Source organism: Oryx dammah, unplaced genomic scaffold, assembly GCF_014754425.2.
Source record: "Oryx dammah isolate SB20612 unplaced genomic scaffold, SCBI_Odam_1.1 HiC_scaffold_16, whole genome shotgun sequence".
Lineage (NCBI taxonomy): Eukaryota > Metazoa > Chordata > Mammalia > Artiodactyla > Bovidae > Oryx > Oryx dammah.
This window is the reverse complement of record NW_024070200.1, coordinates 1,474,242-1,493,860: the sequence shown is the minus strand read 5'-3', so window position 1 is coordinate 1,493,860 and position 19,619 is coordinate 1,474,242. Positions and strand designations below refer to the sequence as shown.

Below are 19,619 nucleotides of genomic sequence, written 5' to 3'. Positions count from 1 at the left end.
GAACATCACAGCCAAGAAAAAGTTTGGGAGCCTGAGACGTGTCAGACAGTGTTCTCGGTGGGAGGCCTGCAGGATGGGCAAGACATGTTGTCTGGTGAGAAACAGTTAGTAGGTAAAAAAGTGTGTGTGGTTCCAGGTCAAGGTGGATGCTACGTAGGAAAATCATTCAGACAAAGGGGTTACCATTAACTGGGAGGAATGACCTTTCGGTTGGGGCCGTGGGGGTCCCCTCTGTGCAGGGGCGACAGCTGAGGGGGCTTGACTTGGGGGCCCCAAGTGTGGAGGAGCCGCAGGGCGCCGGCGTGGGGCCAGGCCAGCGGGCCGTCGCGGGACTGGGAGACGGTGCCGACGCGGGGGCGGGCGGGCACTGCCAGGCGATGAGATGAGGAACCGCCTGCCGCCCGGTGGGCTGCAGGTGTCCGGGGGGTGAGGAGCGGGCAGAGGGGCTGGGGGCCTGGGCTTGGTCAGGAGGGAGGGCAGGTCGTTAGAGGAGGGGCCGGAGGGAGCGGCCCCTCAGATGGCCAGACCGTGGGTCTGTGCAGGGATGAGGAGCTGCTGGGGAGGGTCGCCAGGCAGTGGTCGGGGGGAGCTCCAGTTCCAGAGGAGAGGCTGGAGATCGAGCCGGAGGGGGTGTCGGGGGGGCCGCGGAAGGCGAGGTGGGTGGAGGGCGGGCACAGGACAGGGGTCCTGGATGCTGCCCGCCTCGCGTCTGGGAGTGGAGGTCCCCGCGGGTATGGTGGCAGGAGTGTCCGGAGCCCGGTGGAGCCACTGGGACGGGCTGGGGGCGCGTGGTGTCGTGGACGCGCAGGAGGCTCTCCCCGCGGCGGGGGCCGCTGAGGAGGGGCACGCACACGCGGCGGGGACAGACCCCCTTCCCGCGCGGAGCCTGCCTGCTCTGTGCTGGGCCTGGGCCATGGGGAGAGCGGCACGGGCCCTGTCCCCGGGTGTTAGAGGGGAGGACCCTGACACAGACACGGAGCAGCCGCGCCCCCTTAGACACACACACACACACACAGACACACACACACAGAGACACACACAGACACAGACACACACACACACACACACACACACAGACACACACACAGACGCACACGGCTGAGACCTGACTGTACACACACACACACACACACACACACAGACGCACACGGCTGAGACCTGACTGTCCCTGCTTCAGCTGTGCTGCGTGGCCACAAGTCCTGGGAGGCTGGGGCTCAGCCCGCACTGGCTCCCTGTGCCACGGGGGCTCTGAGCAGCAGTCTTCTTTCTGTCCGGATACCCAGTCTGTAGGAGGAGCACGTGACCACCATTGCCCTGTCCTGGGCAGTCGGGAGTGGCTGGCCTTCTCCAGAGGCTGCTGTGTGTGCACCAGACCTAAAGGCTGTGTGTTCCATAAACTGACTTATTTCTCTGCACCGATTGTTACAGTTGTTTCTTGCTAGCCTGGTATTTACATTCCCTTTTTTATGACAGTTATAGATTTTTGTTTGACCAGAACTCTGGTTTGTGATGAAGACACGAATTACCAGAGTCTGCGGCTGAGCTGGGCCTCTAAGACCAGCTGTGAGCAGAGGAAAGGTAAGGCGCTTGCGTTCCAGCACAGCCCCGGGGCCTGGTGACACACTGGGTGTCCTTTTAAGGTTTTTGCTCTTTGTATGTTTGGTCTTAATCAGAGATCACCTTTATTGGAACCAGTTTTACGTATAAGCAACAGCATCTCAGACCGTCAGACTCTGTTGGCATGCCCGACCCTCCTCTCCACTGAACAGCTGAGCGCATTGGCATGCCCACCAGGAGCGTGTGGCCACCTTGCACAGTGTCAGGGTGCGAATGCTGGCACTCACATTCTCACCTTTGAAAGTTTGCAGCTTGAAGGGTCGTCTGTAGAGGGCTTCCTTATTTCCCCCAGTGTGTATTTTGTCTTTCACTCTTCTTAACAGGGTATTTCATAGAGGAGAAGTTACATTTTGGTGTGGTTTGGTTTATTGGTATCAGTTTTTCTTTTATGGATCATGCTTAAGACGTCATATAAGAACAGCTCACCTAGCCTAGACTGCAAAGGCGCTTCCGCTTGTTTCCTTGTGGAAGTCTCATAGGTGGGTTTTTGCTTGTGCGTCTGTGATCCGTTTCGTCAGTTTTCATCGACGCTGTGCGGTTTGTCTGGATGCAGAGTGCCCCGGTGCCGCCGTCCTCCTCGTGGTGAAGGGCGTGCGCACCTCTGTGAGCATCGCGGGCTGCACTTGTCTGGGCTGTTTTTGCGTCTTCATTACGCTCTCTTGTCTCTTTTTCCTCCACCAAGAACACACTGTCTCGATCACTGCATAGTGAGACTTAACATGAAGCAGATGGATTCCTGCCCCTCCATTCTTCCTTCTCCAGGCTGTTCTAACTGTTGTGTTACGCTTTGCCTTTCTGGGTAGACTTTAGAGTGATGCACACAAACGCAGAAGCTGCCCATGGCACTGCTAGGGCCTGTGCTAAGCCTGAACGTGAGTGTGTGGAGGCCTGCGTCCGCCTGTCCCTGAGCGCTGTGTGTCCGCCTTCATTCAGGTTGCCGCTGATGTCTTCAACCGCACGGTGTCATTTTCAGCATGCAGATGCTGCGTATGTTTCGCTAGGAAGTGTTACCACTCAGTCACGTCAGCTCTCTGTGATCTCATGGACTGCAGCCTGCCAGGCTTGTCTGTCCATGGAATTCTCTAGGCAAGAATTCTGGAGTGGTTCACCATTTCCTTCCCCGGGGGTCTTCCCGATCCAGGGATGGCGCCCGGGTCTCTTGCACTGCAGGCAGCTTTTTTACCGTCAGAGCTGCCAGGGAGCCATGTTGCTAGCTCTGTATCTAAGGATTCAGCTTAACTGGAGTGACTGCAGTGATTGTGACGGCGTTGTTCAGCCTGGGTTTCACGTGTTCGTTCCTAGTGTGTAGACGGGACTGATGTGTGCTACGATTGATCTCGTGACTTGCCAATTGCGCTTGTTGGCTCTAGGAGTTGTCTTTTGGTTTTGTCTTTACCTTGGGATTTTCCACGTGCTGTCCTGTCGTCTGAAGATACGGGGGTGGGATGGGGGTGGAAGCAGAAGCCTGGACACTCCACTCAGTCTCCTGGTGGCAACGGGGGTGGATTCCCGGGCTGGGGGGGGGGCAGAAAGGGCAGGGGTCCAGGCTCCACAGGCACCTCTCTTGCTGCCCCACTTTTTAAAAGCGAGTATTCATGAAGAAGCCCCCTCCCCGCCTTCCGCGCTCTCAGATTTTATCCTGTTTTTGGATAAAGCAGTTTTCGTTGCGCAAGCGATACCAGCGCAAGAGAAGAGCCGTTGATCGGCCAGTCTCCACGGGCCAGGTCTGTTTCTGAGCTCTGCACACTCAAGTCGTGCGAAGTCGTCATGAAGGGCGGACGCTTCCGCACGGCTGTGGGGACAGGGCACAGCCCGCCCACCCGCTGGGGCTAGCGAGGCTTCTCTGCCAGCTGGATTATCAGCGTGAACTATGTGCTCACAGGAGAGGTGTGGTGTTCAGAATGTTCTGATGGCCGTGGCATTCTGGGGCCAACGTGGTAGTCTTTGGAAATGTGCATTTGATGCTGTACTGAGTACAAGTTAGCACTTAATTTCTGTGTATAAGGTTGCTTCTAACACTGCCCTATTCTGAAGTTTTTACTGACCTGGTTTGGTAGAGGGTAACAGAGTTTTCCTTAGTATTTAATGGTTCTTCGGAAACATGTCTTTATGCTTATGTTAAAGTAACTAATGCCAGCATTCGAATGTTCCCCCTTTGAAGGCCGCGCTGGACGGGTGTCTAAAGGATACTGTTACAGACTCGTGCACAAGGATTTCTGGGACAACTCCATCCCCAACCACGTCATCCCTGAGATGTTGGTAACGAACGTTGGTCGTCTTCATAGTTGGTTTTTATGGACAGTTTTACCCAACAGTCTAAGGGGTGCATTTTGAGTGTCATATAATTTTGACCCCGGAAACGTCACTTGTGCCCAGGGTCGTTTAATGCCAGGACTGCCTTCATCGCCTGGGCCCCAGGTCCCTGAGGGGGTCGCGCTGTGCCCAGCCCCCCGTGCGCGCCTTCCGCCTGTGCCGTCGCCGCTGCCGCTCGGCTGCTCCTGCCCTCCCCTCCTTGCACTCTGACCCCCTCCGTCCTCCGTCCTCCCGTCTGTCCCCCGCTCCTGCTCTCTCACGTCTCTCCATCCCCGGTCTCTCTCCTCCGCCCAGCCCCTCTGCCTCTTGCTGTTTTCCTTTCTTAATTCTCTTTACCTCCTCTCCTGCGCTGCTCCCTCTGAGTTGATTTACTGGTTTTTCTGTTTCTAAACTCAAGTTCTGTCCTTTTCAGCGTTGTCCATTAGGAAGCACAATATTGAAGGTGAAGTTACTTGACATGGGTGAGCCCAGGGCCCTGCTGGCCACGGCCCTTTCTCCACCTAGTCTGAGTGACATTGAACGCACCATCCTTCTGCTCAAGGAGGTAGGACCCTCTCATACTTGCTCGTGCTGGGAAAAGCTAAGATTTTTTGGGTGAATTTTATAGGTTCCATAATGTGGATATCTTTAAGGTATTTTGATGGTTGTAAATAGTCATTGTTTGCGTGGCTAGGCATTCATGACTAACAGTTGATTCCAGATTTATATAGTTCCGACCAGCTTTGTTAGAAGCTCCTGCTCTCTCACCACCCGTCACGTGCCCCCGGCTGGGCTTGCTGTTTGCTGAGAGGCTGGGCGCAGTGCGGGCCTGTTCCCCGGCTCCGGCTGCACGAGCCCTCCCCGCCCCGCCCTCGAGTCCTGCTCCTCACCCCCCCACCCCCAGCCTTCTCCTTCCTGGCGCTGGAGGCCCTGCTCCTGCCGTGAGCTCTGGCTCTGCCCCTGCCGCGGGCAGCCCAGCTGGGCGCCCTGTCTGCCGGCTGTGTGCGTCTGCCTCCGGCCCTTGGCCTTGAGTGTACTTGCTTGGGTGTCCGTAAAACACGCTCTGTCCAGCTGAGGACATCTTGCTCTGTGCGAGGTCTGCTCCATCTGGCTGTGAACGGTGCGGCGGCTGGATATTTGGGATTGGGCCTGCCACGCTCGTTACGCCTGTGAGCGACGTGGAAATAATGAAATGGCGTTCTCGGTTTCAAAAAAACCTTTAGTCTCAGTCTTTAGTAAACTGACTCAGAGGCTGTTGGGAACCTTGCTCATCCACAGTTGGTCACTGTCTTAAACTCCCTGCCTGAGGGAAGAAGGGCGTGAGCAAAGCCGCGCTTGCTGACGGCCCTGCTTTGTTTCATGAAGGTAGGAGCGCTTGCGGTGAGCGGGCGGAGAGAAGACGACAACCCCCACGACGGTGAGCTGACCTTCCTAGGAAGGGTTCTAGCCCAGCTTCCTGTCAGTCAGCAGCTCGGCAAACTCATAGTCCTCGGACACGTGTTCGGGTGTCTGGACGAATGTCTTATCATCGGTGAGTGTGCAGTGGCCAGGTGGTGACAGAGGGTGTAAGGAGAGGCCCTTCTGAGAATCTCACATTGTCTTTGTTTATTCTCTTGATAGCGGCATCTCTTTCCTTGAAGAATTTTTTTGCGATGCCTTTTAGGCAGCATCTTGATGGATATAGGTATTTAACTCTCATACTTTTAAGCCACTGTGTTTTAATGGGAGCAAGTGACACCTTTTGTTGTCTGTTTATAGGAACAAAGTGAATTTCGCTGGCAGTAGCAGGAGTGACTGTATTGCACTTGTTGAAGCCTTTAGAGTAAGTCCAGCTCCGGAAGCAGCGACTGCAGATGTCAGGACACTCTTCACGCCCTGTGCCTGTCTCCGTCAGAAGTATTTTTAGTGTTACTGACCCCGAGACTAAACAAACTTTTGGGAGAAGTATGTCAGGATGGGAGTCTGAGTTCTATGAAGTTGACTGAAAAAAAACCTCCCACCGAAAAATCCTAATTCACCCACTTAAAAGAATAATTTTAGTATATACTAGAACTATATGTTAATTTTGCTCTGTATTTTCCAAGCCTTCTATAAATGTGTTGCATACTTTGATAATTTTCAAAAAGAAAGAACAAATCTGTAAATTGTCTATGGTCGGGAAAGAATTTTGAACCCGATGGTTTCTTTGTAGGCGTGGCAGACCTGCAGGCAGAGAGGGGAGCTGCGGCACCCGAAGGTCAGTGGCTGTTCCTGAGTTTCTCAGCTGTGACTGCCGGCGCCCCGGGAGCTTCCTGGGCCCCCCTCCCTCAGCCTCACTGCCGCGTGTGAACCGGCAGCGCCTGGCTTGTTGGAGCGGCCGCGCCTGGCTTGTTGGAGCGGCCAGCTCCTGGAGGTGGCGGGGCCTGTGTGTAGCCATGCTGCCTGCCGCCTGCCTCCAAGAATGGGGACCCTTCCATGTCAGGAGCCCCGGCAGCTGCCGGGACCACAGGCCTGGGGGCCATGCCTGGGCTGCTGCTCAGAGTGGAGGGGCTCGAGGCCTCCCGTCTGCTGCTCCAGCCGTGTGTTCCATAGTGGGCTTGGAAAAACCAGCCTGATAGCCTTCGTTTTTTGGGGTGGGTGCGGTCACGTTTTGTTCTCCTTCTAAACTGAGTGTGTTCGAACGGTTGCTAACAGGTATGTGTGTGTAAATTTGCTTTGCCCAGATGCATCCTTAGAGCAACTGCCTGAGTTACTCATGAAAGCCATTGCGTAGACAGTCAGCCCAAGAAGAATAAATGCAAAAAGGCAAAATGGTTGTCTGAGGATGCCTTAGAAGTGGCTGAGGGAAGAGAAGTGAAAGGCAAAGGACAAAATGAAAGATAAATCCATCTGAATGCAGAGTTCCAAAGAATAGCAAGGAGAGATGAGAAAGCTTTCCTAAGTGATCAGTGCAAAGAAATAGAGGAAAGCAATAGAATGGGAAAGACTAGAGATCTCTTCAAGAAAATTAGAGACACCAAGGGAACTTTTCATGCAAAGGTGGGTACAATAAAGGCCAGAAACAGTATGGACCCAACAGAAGCAAGAGATTGAGGAGAGATGGCAGGAATACACAGAAGAAGTGTACAAAAAAGATCTTAATGATCCAGATAACCACAGTGCTGTGATCACTCACCTAGAGCCAGCCATCCTGCAGTGCGATGTCGAGTGGGCCTTAGGAAGCATCACTACGAACAAAGCTAGTGGAGGTCATGGAATTCCAGCTGAGCTATTTCAAATCCTAAAAGATGATGCTGTGAAAGTGCTGCACTCAAAATGTCAGCAAATTTGGAAAACTTGGTGGTGGACACAGGACTGGAAAAGGTCAGTTTTCATTCCAATCCCAAAGAAAGGCAATGCCAAAGAATGCTAAAACTACCGCACAATTGCACTCATCTCACATGCTAGCAAAGTAATGCTCAAAATTCTCCAAGCCAGGCTTCAGCAGTACACGAACTGAGAACTTCCAGATGCACAACCTGTATTTAGACAAGGCAGAGGAACCAGAAATCAAATTGCCAACATCTGCTGGATCATAGAAAAAGCAAGAGAATTTCAGAAATTCATCTTTTTCATTGACTACACTGAAGCCTTTGACAGAGTGGATCACAACAAACTGGAAAATTCTTAAAGAGATGAGAATACCAGACCACCTTACTTACCTCCTGAGAAATCTGTATGCAGATCAAGAAGCAACAGTTAGAACTGGACATGGAACCCTGGACTGGTTCCAAATCGGGAAAAGAGTGTGTCGAGGCTGTATATTGTCACCCTGCTTATTTAACTTATATGCAGAGTACATCATGAGAAATGCCAGGCTGGATGAATCACAAGCTGGAATCAAGACTGCCAGGAGAAATATCAATAACCTCCAGTATGCAGATGACACCACCCTTATGGCAGAAAGCGAAGAAGAGCTAAAGAACCTCTTGATGAAGGTGAAAGAGGAGAGTGAAAAAGCTGGCTTAAAGCTCAGCATTCAGAAAATGAAAATCAGGGCATCGGGTCTCATCACTTCATGGCAAACAGATAGGGAAACAATGGAAACAGTGACAGACTTTATTTTTTTGGGCTTCAAAATCACTGCAGGTGGTGACTGCAGCCGTGAAATTAAAAGACGCTTGCTCCTTGGAAGAAAAGCTATGACCAACCTAGACAGCGTATTAAAAAGCAGAGACATTACCAAGAAAGGTCTGTATCATCAAAGCTGTGGTTTTTCCAGTGGTCATATATGGATGTGAGAGTTGGACCACAGAAAAAGCTGAGCACTGAAGAATTGATGCTTTTGAACTGTGGTGTTGGAGAAGACTCTTGAGAGTCCCTTGGACAGCATGGTGATCCAACCAGTCCATCCTAAAGGAAATCAGTTCTGAATATTCATTGGAAGGACTGATGCTAAAGCTGAAACTCCAGTACTTTTGCCACCTGATGCAAACAGCTGACTCATTGAAAAAGACCCTGATGCTGGGAAAGATTGAAGGCGGGAGGAGAAGGGGATGACAGAGGATGGGATGGTTGGATGGCATCACCAACTCAATGGACATGGGTTTGAGCACAGTCCAGGAGTTGGTGCTGGACAGGGAGGCCTGGGGTGCTGCAGTCCATGGGGCTGCAAGGAGTCGGACGCGCCTGTGTGACTGACCAGAAGGAGAGTCAGCCAGTGCTGCTCCTGTCGGTTTATACTCTTCCTCGTGAGATATATGTGTTATAGTAGGTGTATCAGTTCTAGTTTGTTACATTAATAGTGAATAATATGCTTTTGTGTATTTAAAGGATGAACTTGACTGGGGACGGTTAAATTACATTCAGATCAAGAGAATTAGAGAGGTAAGTTGCATATTCTTTGAATGGAAGTAAAGGTGGCCTTTATCGAGTGCCAGCACGATACAGGGTGCTGTGCTGTGCTGTGCTGTGCTGTGCCTAGGCGCTCAGTCGCGTGGGCCTCTTCGTGACCCTGTGGGCAGCAGTGAGCCTTCCAGGAAGTACGTCCTGTGTCCAGCATTAGTAGGACTGATGTGTTGCGGTCACAGTTATAGTTGGTTACAGCAAAAGGACACAGATGAAGACCAGCAAAGGTGCAAGGCGGGTGGGGAGGGACCAGGAGAGACCAGGTGTCGGCCCGCAGTCGGCCTCTCGTGGCAGGGCCTGCTGGGCAGCACGGGTGCCAACAGCCTGCAGGAGACTCTGCAGGCCGGGGGGGCTCTCTGGGCCTTGGCGTGCAAGCTTGCGTTGAGGGTTGGTTATGTGGTCGGGGGTGCTCACCTGGTAGACCTTACTGACTTAGTTTTCAGCACCTCTGAAGGTCACATTGATAACCATGTGGCCCAGGCCCCTTGCCCCCCGCCCCCACGATGTCATGTTGTTCCATGAACTGCTTGTGTTCATGCTGAACACAGGCCTCAGCGGAACAAAGACGCTCTTAGAGGCAGGATATGCCAGGGACCCAGAGGTGACCTGCCAGGAGCCAAACCTTCCTTTGGAATGTCCAGGACGTGGACAGCTGGGCTTGCTGACTTAAGTCCTTTACTGCACCGGTTTGCAAGATGCTGTGTCTGTTTTATTGTATTTTCAGAGAATTTACTCTTGGTTTGATTTGACAGTTTTACTGTGCAGGTGTTTTGCGGGAGAGGAAAGGTAAAAGATTTCAATGGATTGACTTTGGCTTTTGTTCCATTAATTTAGTTTTTCTCTGGTTTACTTTTTTAGTGTTACTGAGATGAGAATTTAGCCTGTTATCACTTTCAGTCTTTCTACGTCAGGTCTGACTCTTTTGAGATCCCGTGGACTGTAGCCTGCCAGGCTCCTCTGTCCATGGGATTTCCCAGGCAAGAATTTTGGAGTGGGATGCACTTTCAGTCTTTCTAGTTAAAAGCAGTTGAAGCTGCAAGTTTTCCTGTGAGCAGTTTGGGTCCATTGGTCTTTGACATCCCATGTAGGGATGTGCACTCGCTCCCAGCTATAAGGGAGCTCACTGCTATCCCTGTCTGAGGCTCATTTGACTGTTGGCTTTCTCCTTGACTCAGGGTCTTTTAGAAGAGTCTTTGAGTTTCTAGGTAGAAAGAAATATCTTTAGGTATCTTGCTTTGTTGTTAATATTTTGATTTTTATTGCATTTTGGTCAGAAAAGGTGACTTGCATAATTTTAAATTGGTTTTTAATTAGACAAGCTGTATTTCCTGCAGCCTTCTGGGTGATTTCAGTAGTGAGTGTGGAAGTGGCCAGGCTGGGCCCTTCCTGTGTCCCCAGGCTGTCCTCCTCTCCTCATAGGTCAGGATTTCTAAGAGTTTCTGTCCTTACCGTTCCTTTTTGTAGTCTTTTTCCAGTTACCTTTACAACTGTAGCTTGTATAGTTTTTTCCTTTTTGTCACTTATTGAGAGAATTTTGTGGTAAGTTAATTTATGATGCATTCATAGGTGTTTGGATTTGTGTATTCCTGTGTGTATACATTTGAAGTGTGATGAAATCATTTTACGTCAGATGATTCTATTTAAGATAGAGATTTTTTTTTTGTTCAGGGTGACTGTGTAGCCGTTGTGTTTAATCACAAAGCCACAGTATATGCTTATGGCAAGAGATGGTGAGTGTTCCAAGGGCTGAAGCGAGGGCTGTGGTCCTGGTGTCCGGCTCCTCTGACACCACTGGTGCCTGTGTGTGCGTCTGCAGTGGCTTCCTGCGTGTGTTGAGAAGCTGGGGTTGTGCAGCATACACAGCCTTGTGTCCTGTTGCTCGTGACACTGCACTGCGTGTCTTTCCCATCCTTTGTTGATCAGTCTTCACTCTTGGGCTCTCAGTGGCTGCAGTGTTGCGCCCATAGGCGTAGCCGTGTTCCCCAGTGTGGACTGCTTTTCAAGTGCTGCCACTACCCTGAAAAGCGTGGCCACCTGGAGAGGTCCCCTGGAGACACCATCTGTCAACGTGTTTTTCTTAGGTGGCTGAGCTATATGAAGAACTGAAGACTAGGATCTCACAGTTCAACATGTATGTTGATCCCCGGCGGCCTGCCATGGACCAGGAGCACGCGCACAAGCAGAGGTTCATCCTGCAGGTACAGGGAGTGCCCGGGTGTCCTTTCCTGGCCCCTGCTGCACCTTTGGCCTCACGGTGGTGAAAGTGCTTGCTCCCCTTTTCTGGTACAGATTGTATCTCACAGGAGATCCCAGATGCCCAGCGTTCACACTTTGTTTGTCGATGATCCAAACCCAGTTCTGATCTCTGGAGGGATGTTTCTGAAGACTGCTGTCTTTACTGCTTCTAGAGAGATCCTTTTATTTTGGCTTTTAAGAAAGTAAAATTGCTGTTAATATTACGTTGCTTTTACCCTGCATCAAAAAGTTATTTTAACTTTGGAGGCCATGATCAGATTCCCTTGTTGGATGGAGCCTTCTAGGCATGTGTAGAGGGAAGTGTATCCTGGAAAGGCAGCCAGTGCTTCTAACTCAGGACTCTGAGGAGGAGGAGGTCTTGTCCTGTGCCTGTGTGTTGGCTGACGCATACAGAGTTGGGATCCTGTAACCTGGAGGCGGCTGGGAAACCAATGTCAAATTAAGGTTGGGACAGTCTTCCTTGGGTGTTGGTTTCAAATGGCATGTTTTCAACTGAAGAAGCGGCTCTTTGCAGAGTGCTTTTTAGAAGTGAACGTTGAAGGCAGGCCTGCTGCTCTGAGTCTATGTGCCCCAATTGTAACTTTACCTGAAGATTTTGGAGAAGGCCTGACCCATGGAAGGAAGTACGTTGGGGAGAAGGTAGAAAATGCTGGCTAGCCCCCAGGCCCTGTGTGTGCAATCGTTTGTGTCCTTGTTCAACTCACCACTGGTTTCTAAACCTCATTCTTTTTTCTAGCTGCATGGTGTGGCTTGTAGGATCTTAGTTTCCCAACCACGGATCGAACTGTGTCCCCTGGATTGGGAGAGTGGAGTCTTAACTACTGGACTGCCGGGGAAGTCCCTAAACCTCATTCTGAGAAATAGTCAGGCTCCTTGGAGGAGTGATCTTGTAGAATGTGTTTCTGTTACGGGGAAGTAACCAGAATCATGACTTTCTGCTTGACTGATTAAAGGTCCAGGTTTTTTTAAAAAATATTAACTCACCTTTTAAATTATAGGTGTCATTCTGGGATGAGATTAGTATATTAATGAGACACCGTGATAAAATCATGCTGTTACTTCATGAAAATATGTCTGTCTTCCAGGTTGTGTTGGCAGGTGCTTTTTATCCAAATTACTTTACTTTCGGGCACCCTGACGAAGAGATAGCCATGAGGGAGCTGGCAGGCAAAGACCCAAAGACGACCGTCGTGGTAGGTGGAGAGACAGCGACCTTCCCTGGGGGGAGACTGGGCGCTTGGTTTTCAGACAGGCATCAGTCCAGTGTGGCCACTACGGAGGATTTTATGTCCCCTTTGTCTCTGTTTGTATAAATGCTTAGTGGACTTTCTTCCCCTAAAGTGAATTTCATGGCTTGTCTGGCCTTTTCCCTCGCCTCCGCTGGTTCCTGTCTCGCAGACCTGGCCTGAAGGAAGGAAGCCTGGTGGAGTGAAGTGTTCAAGGCCAACCTTGCCTGCCCCATCTCGTTTTGAAGGATTTAAGATACTTTTCCATAAATTTAAGAGCAGGCGGTTAATAACTTCATTTTACACAAAGCATAAAGGGTTATTTGGTAGGCAACTTTGTACTGCGATTTAAACTCTGATCCCCATTCACACGTAACAGAATCGCCTGGAGAGTGTTTGTTTATTTTGAAATTCAGACTTGAGGCCCTGTGCCACAGAATCTGAACTAGAAGTGTGGCCTCAAAGTTAGTGTTTTATTTATTTATTTATTTATTTTTTATTTTACTTTACAATTCTGTATTGGTTTTGCCATACATTGACATGACTCCACCACAGGTGTACATGCGAAAATTAGTGTTTAAATAACATGAGCTTTGGGCGAATCTCATGGTCAGTCACAGCACTCACCACCGGATCAGCGTTGGTGGACTCTGTTTAATCAAACCTGAGCCCAGGGTGACTTCAGGGTCAGCAGCTGAAATAGAGCATGTGCGAGTCAGGCTTTCGTGGCTTCTGCTGCGTCATCAGCCTGCATCTACTAAGGGGGCGCGGAGACCTGGCAAGGCTCCCGGCAGGTGGTGAGCCCACAGCACCGCGGCTTCTCCTCCCCCTGTTGGGGCCGTCATCGCTCTGGTAGTGAAGAAGCGGAGTTTACACTGTGGGGGGAGTGTCTCAGAGGAGCACCGCACTTTGTCCTACGGAGGTGCTCATCAGCTCTGCCTCACGGTGGGGAAGCCTGGCTGGGCCTCTGCTCTTCCTGATGGCCGTGGTAGAGCAAGCACGCTCGGCGGCAGCCTCTCCTTCCCTGGGCACTGCGGGAGGACCCCAGGGCGCACTTCTTTGGATGTGGAACTGTGCTTGCCTCCTGCAGCCACCAGGCAGCCTGTTCACCGTGCACTCTGCGGGCCAGAATTCTCTCCCGTGTGCTTTGTAACAGCTGAGTTCCTGCTAGTATGGACGTATTGCTTGTCCTCTGAGAACACCTTTGCTAGCTGCTTTTTACTCATTTTTCTTTGCATTTCACCCTTTGAGTGAGAGATTGATCATCGCCCTTAATTCGTGGCGTGGCTGGGGGTCCGAGGGCAGCTCTGTGACTTGCCTAAAGAGACTGAACAAGGCAGGAGTTGAACTCAGACCCGAACCCACAGCCCTCGCTGTTCACTGCCTGCTGCCTCTTGTGGAGTTGTGCTGGGCGTGGGGCAGGGGCTCCGGGTTTCATACACAGCGAGAGCTCAGAACCCAGATGGCCCTGCGGGGAGGGCAGGGTGGGTGTGGGGGGGGGCGGAGTGGGGAGACGGAAGGGAGGGGTTGCCCAGCACCTCCTGGTTGGGTGCTGCCTGCAGGGTGAGGACCCACTCCTGCCTCTCAGGGGTGTCTGCATTCCCACCACTGCCTGTGTAGACATACCATATTTGACAAAGAAATAGGCTACTCTGTTACTTTAAGGTGAAATAAAGTCTTAACTTTTGTATATTGGACTTCTGGACTATTTTAATGGGAAAGAATCAGTTTTCATTCCAATCCCAAATTAAGGGCAATGCCAAAGAATGTTTATAAACTACTGCACAATTGCACTCATTTCACATGCTAGCAAGATAATGCTCAAAATTCTCCAAGCTAGGCTTCAACAGTATGTGAACCAAGAACTTCCAGATGTACAAGCTGGATTTAGAAAAGGCAGAGGAACCAGAGATCAAAATTGCCAGCATCCACTGGATCACAGAAAAAGCAAGAGCAAGAGAATTCCAGAAAAAAACGTCTGCTTCATTGACTACGCTAAAGCCTTTGACTGTGTGGATCACAACAAACTGGAAAATTCTTAATGAGAATACCAGACCACCTTACCTGCCTCTTGAGAAGTCTGTATGCAGGTCAAGAAGCAACTGTTAGAACTGGGCATGGAACCAGTCTGTTGACTGGTTCCTAATTGGGAAAGGAGTACATCAAGGCTGTATATTGTCACCTTGCCTATTTAACTTATATGCAGAGTACATCATGAGAAACGCTGGGCTGGAAGAAGCACAAGCTGGAATCAAGATTGCCAGGAGAAATATCAATAATCTCATATATGCAGATGACACCACCCTTATGGCAGAGATTGAAGAGGAAGTAATGAGCCTCTTGATGAAAGTGAAAGAGGAGAGTGAAAAAGCTGTCCTAAAACCCAGCATTCAGAAAACGAAGTTCATGGCAAATACAAGGTAAAACAATGGAAACAGTGAGAGACTTCATTTTTTTGGGCTCCAAAGTCACTGCAGGTGGTGATTGCAGCCATGAAATTAAAACACGCTTGCTCCTTGGAAGAAAAGCTATGACCAACATAGACAGCATATTAAAAAGCAGAGACATTACTTTACCAACAAAGGTCTGTCTAGTCAAAGCTCTGGTTTTTCCCAGTAGTCATGTATGGATGTGAGAGTTGGACCATAATGAAGGCTGAGCATCAAAGTATTGATGCTTTTGAACCGTGGTGTTGGAGAAGACTCTTGAGAGTCCCTTGGACTGCAGGGAGATCAAACCAGTCAATCCTAAAGGAATCAACCCTGAATATTCATTAGAAGAATTGATGATGAAACTGAAGCTCCAATACTTTGGCCTCCTGATACTAAGAACTGACTCCTTAGAAAAGAGCCTGATGCTGGCAAAGATTGAAGTCAGGAGGAGAAGGGGACAACAGAGGACGACAAGGTTGGATGGCATCACCTACTTGATGGACATGAGTTTGAGCAAGCTCCGGGAGAAGGTATGAAGGACCAGGAAAGCTGGGTGTGCTGTAGTCTATGGGGTCACAAAGAGTCGGACACGACTGAGCGACTGAACAATGTGGAAGAATTAGCCTTTGTTTAATGTGCGTTATTAAAGCGTAGTTATGACTTCCCCATAGCAGTTGTTAGTCCTTCAGTGTCCTGCTGTGGGGCCCACCTCTCTGGTTAGAGACGGGGCGCCCTGCTCTGTGAACGCGGTGGCTCTCAGGGGCTCTGGGTCTGCCCCTGCTAACGCCTGCTGTGTTTTGCAGCTGAAGCATATCCCTCCCTATGGATTTCTCTACCACCAACAGCTGCAGTCTCTCTTCAGACAGTGTGGCCAAGTCAAGTCCATCGTGTTTGATGGTACAAAGTAAGTCGTGCACGTTTGTACTCCACTGCAGTCGCGGAAGAGCCGTGAGGTTTTCATTTTTACAGGGGCTGGTTCTTGAAACTGGGTGTGTGGGAGAAGGGGTCATCAGAGGGCCACTGTGGACAGCTCTCGAAGCGCAGCTGTGGGTAATGTAGCTGTGTGTCTGCTCTCAGCCGAGTTCCTCCTAAAGGAGCCGAGCTGTGTGGTCCTGGGTCTGATGCCCAGGGTGTTGAGTAGTATGAGGGGGGTGCGCTGGTGCTCGGGGGGTGCGCTGCACTGGGGTGTATCTGGCTGAGATTTCATGTGTGGGCTGGCCACCAGAGATGCCCCCAGGAGACTTTGTCTGCTTCAGTCATTTAGAACCTGGGGGACAAGGAGCAAGGAGCCAACGAGGGGAGGGAGCGGGAGGAGGCTGGGAGGCAGGGGAGGGATGTCGCGGGCTTGGCTTGCTCCACCTCTTGCGTTGGGAACACTCAGGGAAGAGGAGAATAATGGTGGTCTAGAGTCTTTGGAAGAAGTGATCTGTAAGGAGAGACCTGGCGGCTTCTAGAGACAGCTGGTGGGAGTGGAATGGACGTGCGTGAAGGGAGCCCCAGGCAGGTGGGGCTCAGTGGAGGGGGTGGAAATGGGGCTGAGGCGGGACAGTGAAGTGGGGAGGGGTGCTGGGGGTGGAAGGATTGAGCGGGCTGCTCTCAGCACCTCAGGGCTCCAGCTCCCCCAGGCTTGAGCTCTCCAGGACAGCAGCTGGAGGGTCACGAGTCTGTTTCTGAGTGTGGTGTTTGACCTGGGCGGTTCTGACATTCATTCACCAACAAATGTGAACGAGAGGGTTTTCCCGTTTATACCAGGGCGTGCCTGGCGTGCACCCACACTGCGCGTTTGATTCTTACCTGCAGAGGAAGGGGCGGGCTGGCGGGACACTGCAGAGCGGGGTGGATGGAGGCCATGCCTCAGCATCACTGTGATAAACTGGGTGTTTGAGGGGCACCAGAGAGGTGACTGAGCTGCTCAGCTGTGTGGTTTTCTCTCTGCATTTTATTCTACAATAAAATAGAAAAAACACAGACCTATCACTTTGTTCCAGTGATGACAATTAAGATTTCTTAGCTGGACATTCCACATGAAGTCAGTCTTTATTTCACATTATCCTGCATGATACGTGAGGACGATACTGGCTTTTAATTTAATGGTATGTCATCAATGGCACCCCACTCCAGTACTCCTGCCTGGAAAATCCCATGGACGGAGGAACCTGGTAGGCTGCAGTCTGCGGGGTCGCTAAGAGTCGGACAGGACTGAGCGACTTCACTTTCACTTTTCACTTTCATGCATTGGAGAAGGAACTGGCAACCCACTCCAGTGTTCTTGCCTGGAGAATCCCAGGGACGGGGGAGCCTGGTGGGCTGCCATCTGTGGGGTCGCATGGAGTCAGACACGACTGAAGCGACTGAGCAGAGCAGCAGCATTGTCATTTTTATTGCTCTTAAGTGAGTGGTTTCCTCTTGAATACATCTTGATTGACCCTGCGATGAGAAGTGAGTTACTAGGCAGTTCTGAGGAGAGGGGTAGCTGGAAATCTCTTATCTGAACTTGAGAGAAATTAATATACACTGACCTCTGTTTCAGACACCTCATAAGCTTATTTTTTATCTGTATTTGTGGAGCAGAGCCTTTGTGGAGTTTTCACGCAATCCAACAGAGAGGTTTAAAACGCTCCCTGCCGTGTACATGGCCATCAAGATGTCTCAGCTCAAAGTATCCCTTGAACTCAGTGTTCACTCTGCAGAGGAGATTGAAGCAAAGGTGCAAGGAGGGGCTGTGTCCAAGCTCCGGAACATGAGGTAGGCTCAGGAGGCCAGTGGGCAGGACTCTGTCCTGCTGCCTACACATCTTCAAATACCGCTTTTGAACAACTGCTTAGCTGTGCTTAAGCGCACACTCCTAGCACTGGCCTGGGGCTGCTGTGTGTGCTTGAACACATCACTTGACCTCTCGAACCTCAGCGTTTGCATCTGTGTGACAGCTGTGGCACCTGTTGTCAAGGCTGCCGGGAGCGTGGGCGGAATCACTGTGTCATTTTCAGTTGAGTCGAGGGGACCGAGCCTGATGCCAGCCCCTTTCTTCCTCCTTCTCGTCACTCCTTTTCTCAAGCATAAGAGGGTCTTCCTTGTCCTCAGTGGGGCTGACCCGGCACCGAATGGCAGTGCCCTTAGGAGCTCCTGGTGGGCAGCGCAGGGGGGTCCGCCTGGCCCGGGGCGCTGCTGTGCAGTTGGCGACTCTGCGCGCCTTGGACCCACTTGAATGCCCTCGGCGTCCCCGATGGGGGACTGCTTTCGGTTGAGCCCGCAGAGCTGCAGTCCTGTGTCCTTTCTCTCAGTCATCTTGTAAGTCCCCGAGGCACCCGACCGGAAGCCGAGGAGTGGCAGGAGGGGAAGTGTGGCCCCGAGTGTGGCTGCTGTGAGACGACCTGACTCTGAGGGTGGCAGCTGGGTGCGCTGAGTCTGAGGCCATGTGCAGCACACCCGTCCCGCTGCCTGGCTGCCCGGGCACCTTACTTAACAGACGGGTCTGCGGATAGGGCAGAGAGGCGGGTCAGGGTCTCTCATCCTTCCTCTTTACAGAAGAATAAAATTACTAGGAAAAAAAGGAAACCTTTTCCCAAACTTGAGTTTTATCTCCCCATTTTAGCATTTGCTGTGTTACTGCTTTAAGGGATGAGTGATGACTGGGTGTTTTAGAAACTGTGTATGTGTTTTTTAATGGCATGACCTCATGGCCTAGGCGTGGACTTTCTAGTGACACGACACAGCTGTGGATTCTTGTGGTTTTCTAAAGGTCAGAGTCACTCACCTCCGAACCCACAAGTCAGGAAACCTTGCAGTTCCCAGATTTAGAATTTATATCCTTGAAAGCAGAATTCCATGGCGGTCTTGAGCATTAGCATACGTTTGTAGAGGGTAGTGTGTGACTGCGGGGTGCACCCCCTGCCCCAGGGCAGCGCAGGACACCGGCAGAGTCTCTTGTGTGAGACGAGATGCGATTCGGCACCACTGGCTGTATTTCATTAAAACCTTCTTTTAGTAACTGTGGACTGGTTCAAATTATAACTTCACGTATGTAAGCATACACGTGTTCTTTGTAACACCTCTGCTGCCTTTTAAGATGAGTGGTGTCTAACAGGGTGAGCGTGGACTTCCGGAAGCAGACAGTCGATCCCACTCACGTCTCCTTTAGCACGCTGGACAAGTCGCAGACCATCACAGACCTCCTCCTCAAAGTCGAAGTCACAGAGGTGAGAGTGGTGCGACCCAGCCTTAGAGCTCTTCCGTCGTTTTTGTCTAGAATCGTCTCGTTGAACACACGGGGCAGTGGACGTGGAGATGTGGCTGCAGGCAGCCTGTGTACCCTGGTCACCCACACTGGGCCCGTGAGCAGCAAGGGGTCAGTCCTCGGATAACTTAGGTTGGCCCTCTGTCCATGGCTCCTCTCATCCTCAGATTCGACCAGCCGTGGACTGTGTGGTCCTGTGTCTCACTGTGGAGAAACCTCCTTGTGAGGGACCCTCACAGCTCACACCAGCATCATCTAAGGGCATTGTTAAAGGCCGCCTGGAGTCGGTCTAGGTGAGCTTGCCTTATTCTCACTCAGTGAATTGAAACGTGGCTGTAACAGAAAAAGAAACAAATATTCATCCTAGAATCAAAGTTTAATTTTTAAAATGTTAGCACAGTTGAAATGCTGAGAAACACCAGTTGTAGCAGTAAGGTACAGGTAAAGTGCTATTGGCTGGTGCTGTTTGCCTCTGTAATTCAGTTGTATCAGCAAAGCTAGCATCGGCAGCATTATCCATTGGAGTGTAGTTTTTACTTCTTCAAAATAAAATTTCAGTTAAAATGCCCCAGGCTTCCTGGCAAATGCGTGGTCCCCTTCCCTGGGAGACTCGCCATAGCAGCCTGGCCTCCTGCCGCCTGGAGGGCTGCAGCAGCGTGGCCTGGGCCGTGTGGTGGCGGCAGCAGGCGAGGCCGT

At 51.1% G+C, this 19,619-nt stretch overlaps 1 protein-coding gene across 1 annotated transcript in view; it reads left to right on the top strand.

Moving 5' to 3' along the window:
• Nucleotides 1-19,619, top strand: part of TDRD9 (tudor domain containing 9) — an 89,121-nt gene that overhangs the window by 32,222 nt on the left and 37,280 nt on the right. Inside the window, exons 12-24 of the mRNA XM_040257606.1 lie at nt 1,474-1,578; nt 3,779-3,876; nt 4,343-4,474; nt 5,275-5,440; nt 5,530-5,593; nt 5,668-5,731; nt 6,101-6,145; nt 8,701-8,754; nt 10,857-10,973; nt 12,117-12,224; nt 15,493-15,593; nt 17,261-17,434; nt 18,774-18,885. Coding sequence (XP_040113540.1) covers nt 1,474-1,578; nt 3,779-3,876; nt 4,343-4,474; nt 5,275-5,440; nt 5,530-5,593; nt 5,668-5,731; nt 6,101-6,145; nt 8,701-8,754; nt 10,857-10,973; nt 12,117-12,224; nt 15,493-15,593; nt 17,261-17,434; nt 18,774-18,885 — 1,340 coding nt within the window. The remainder of the gene's footprint in view (nt 1-1,473; nt 1,579-3,778; nt 3,877-4,342; nt 4,475-5,274; nt 5,441-5,529; nt 5,594-5,667; nt 5,732-6,100; nt 6,146-8,700; nt 8,755-10,856; nt 10,974-12,116; nt 12,225-15,492; nt 15,594-17,260; nt 17,435-18,773; nt 18,886-19,619) is intronic.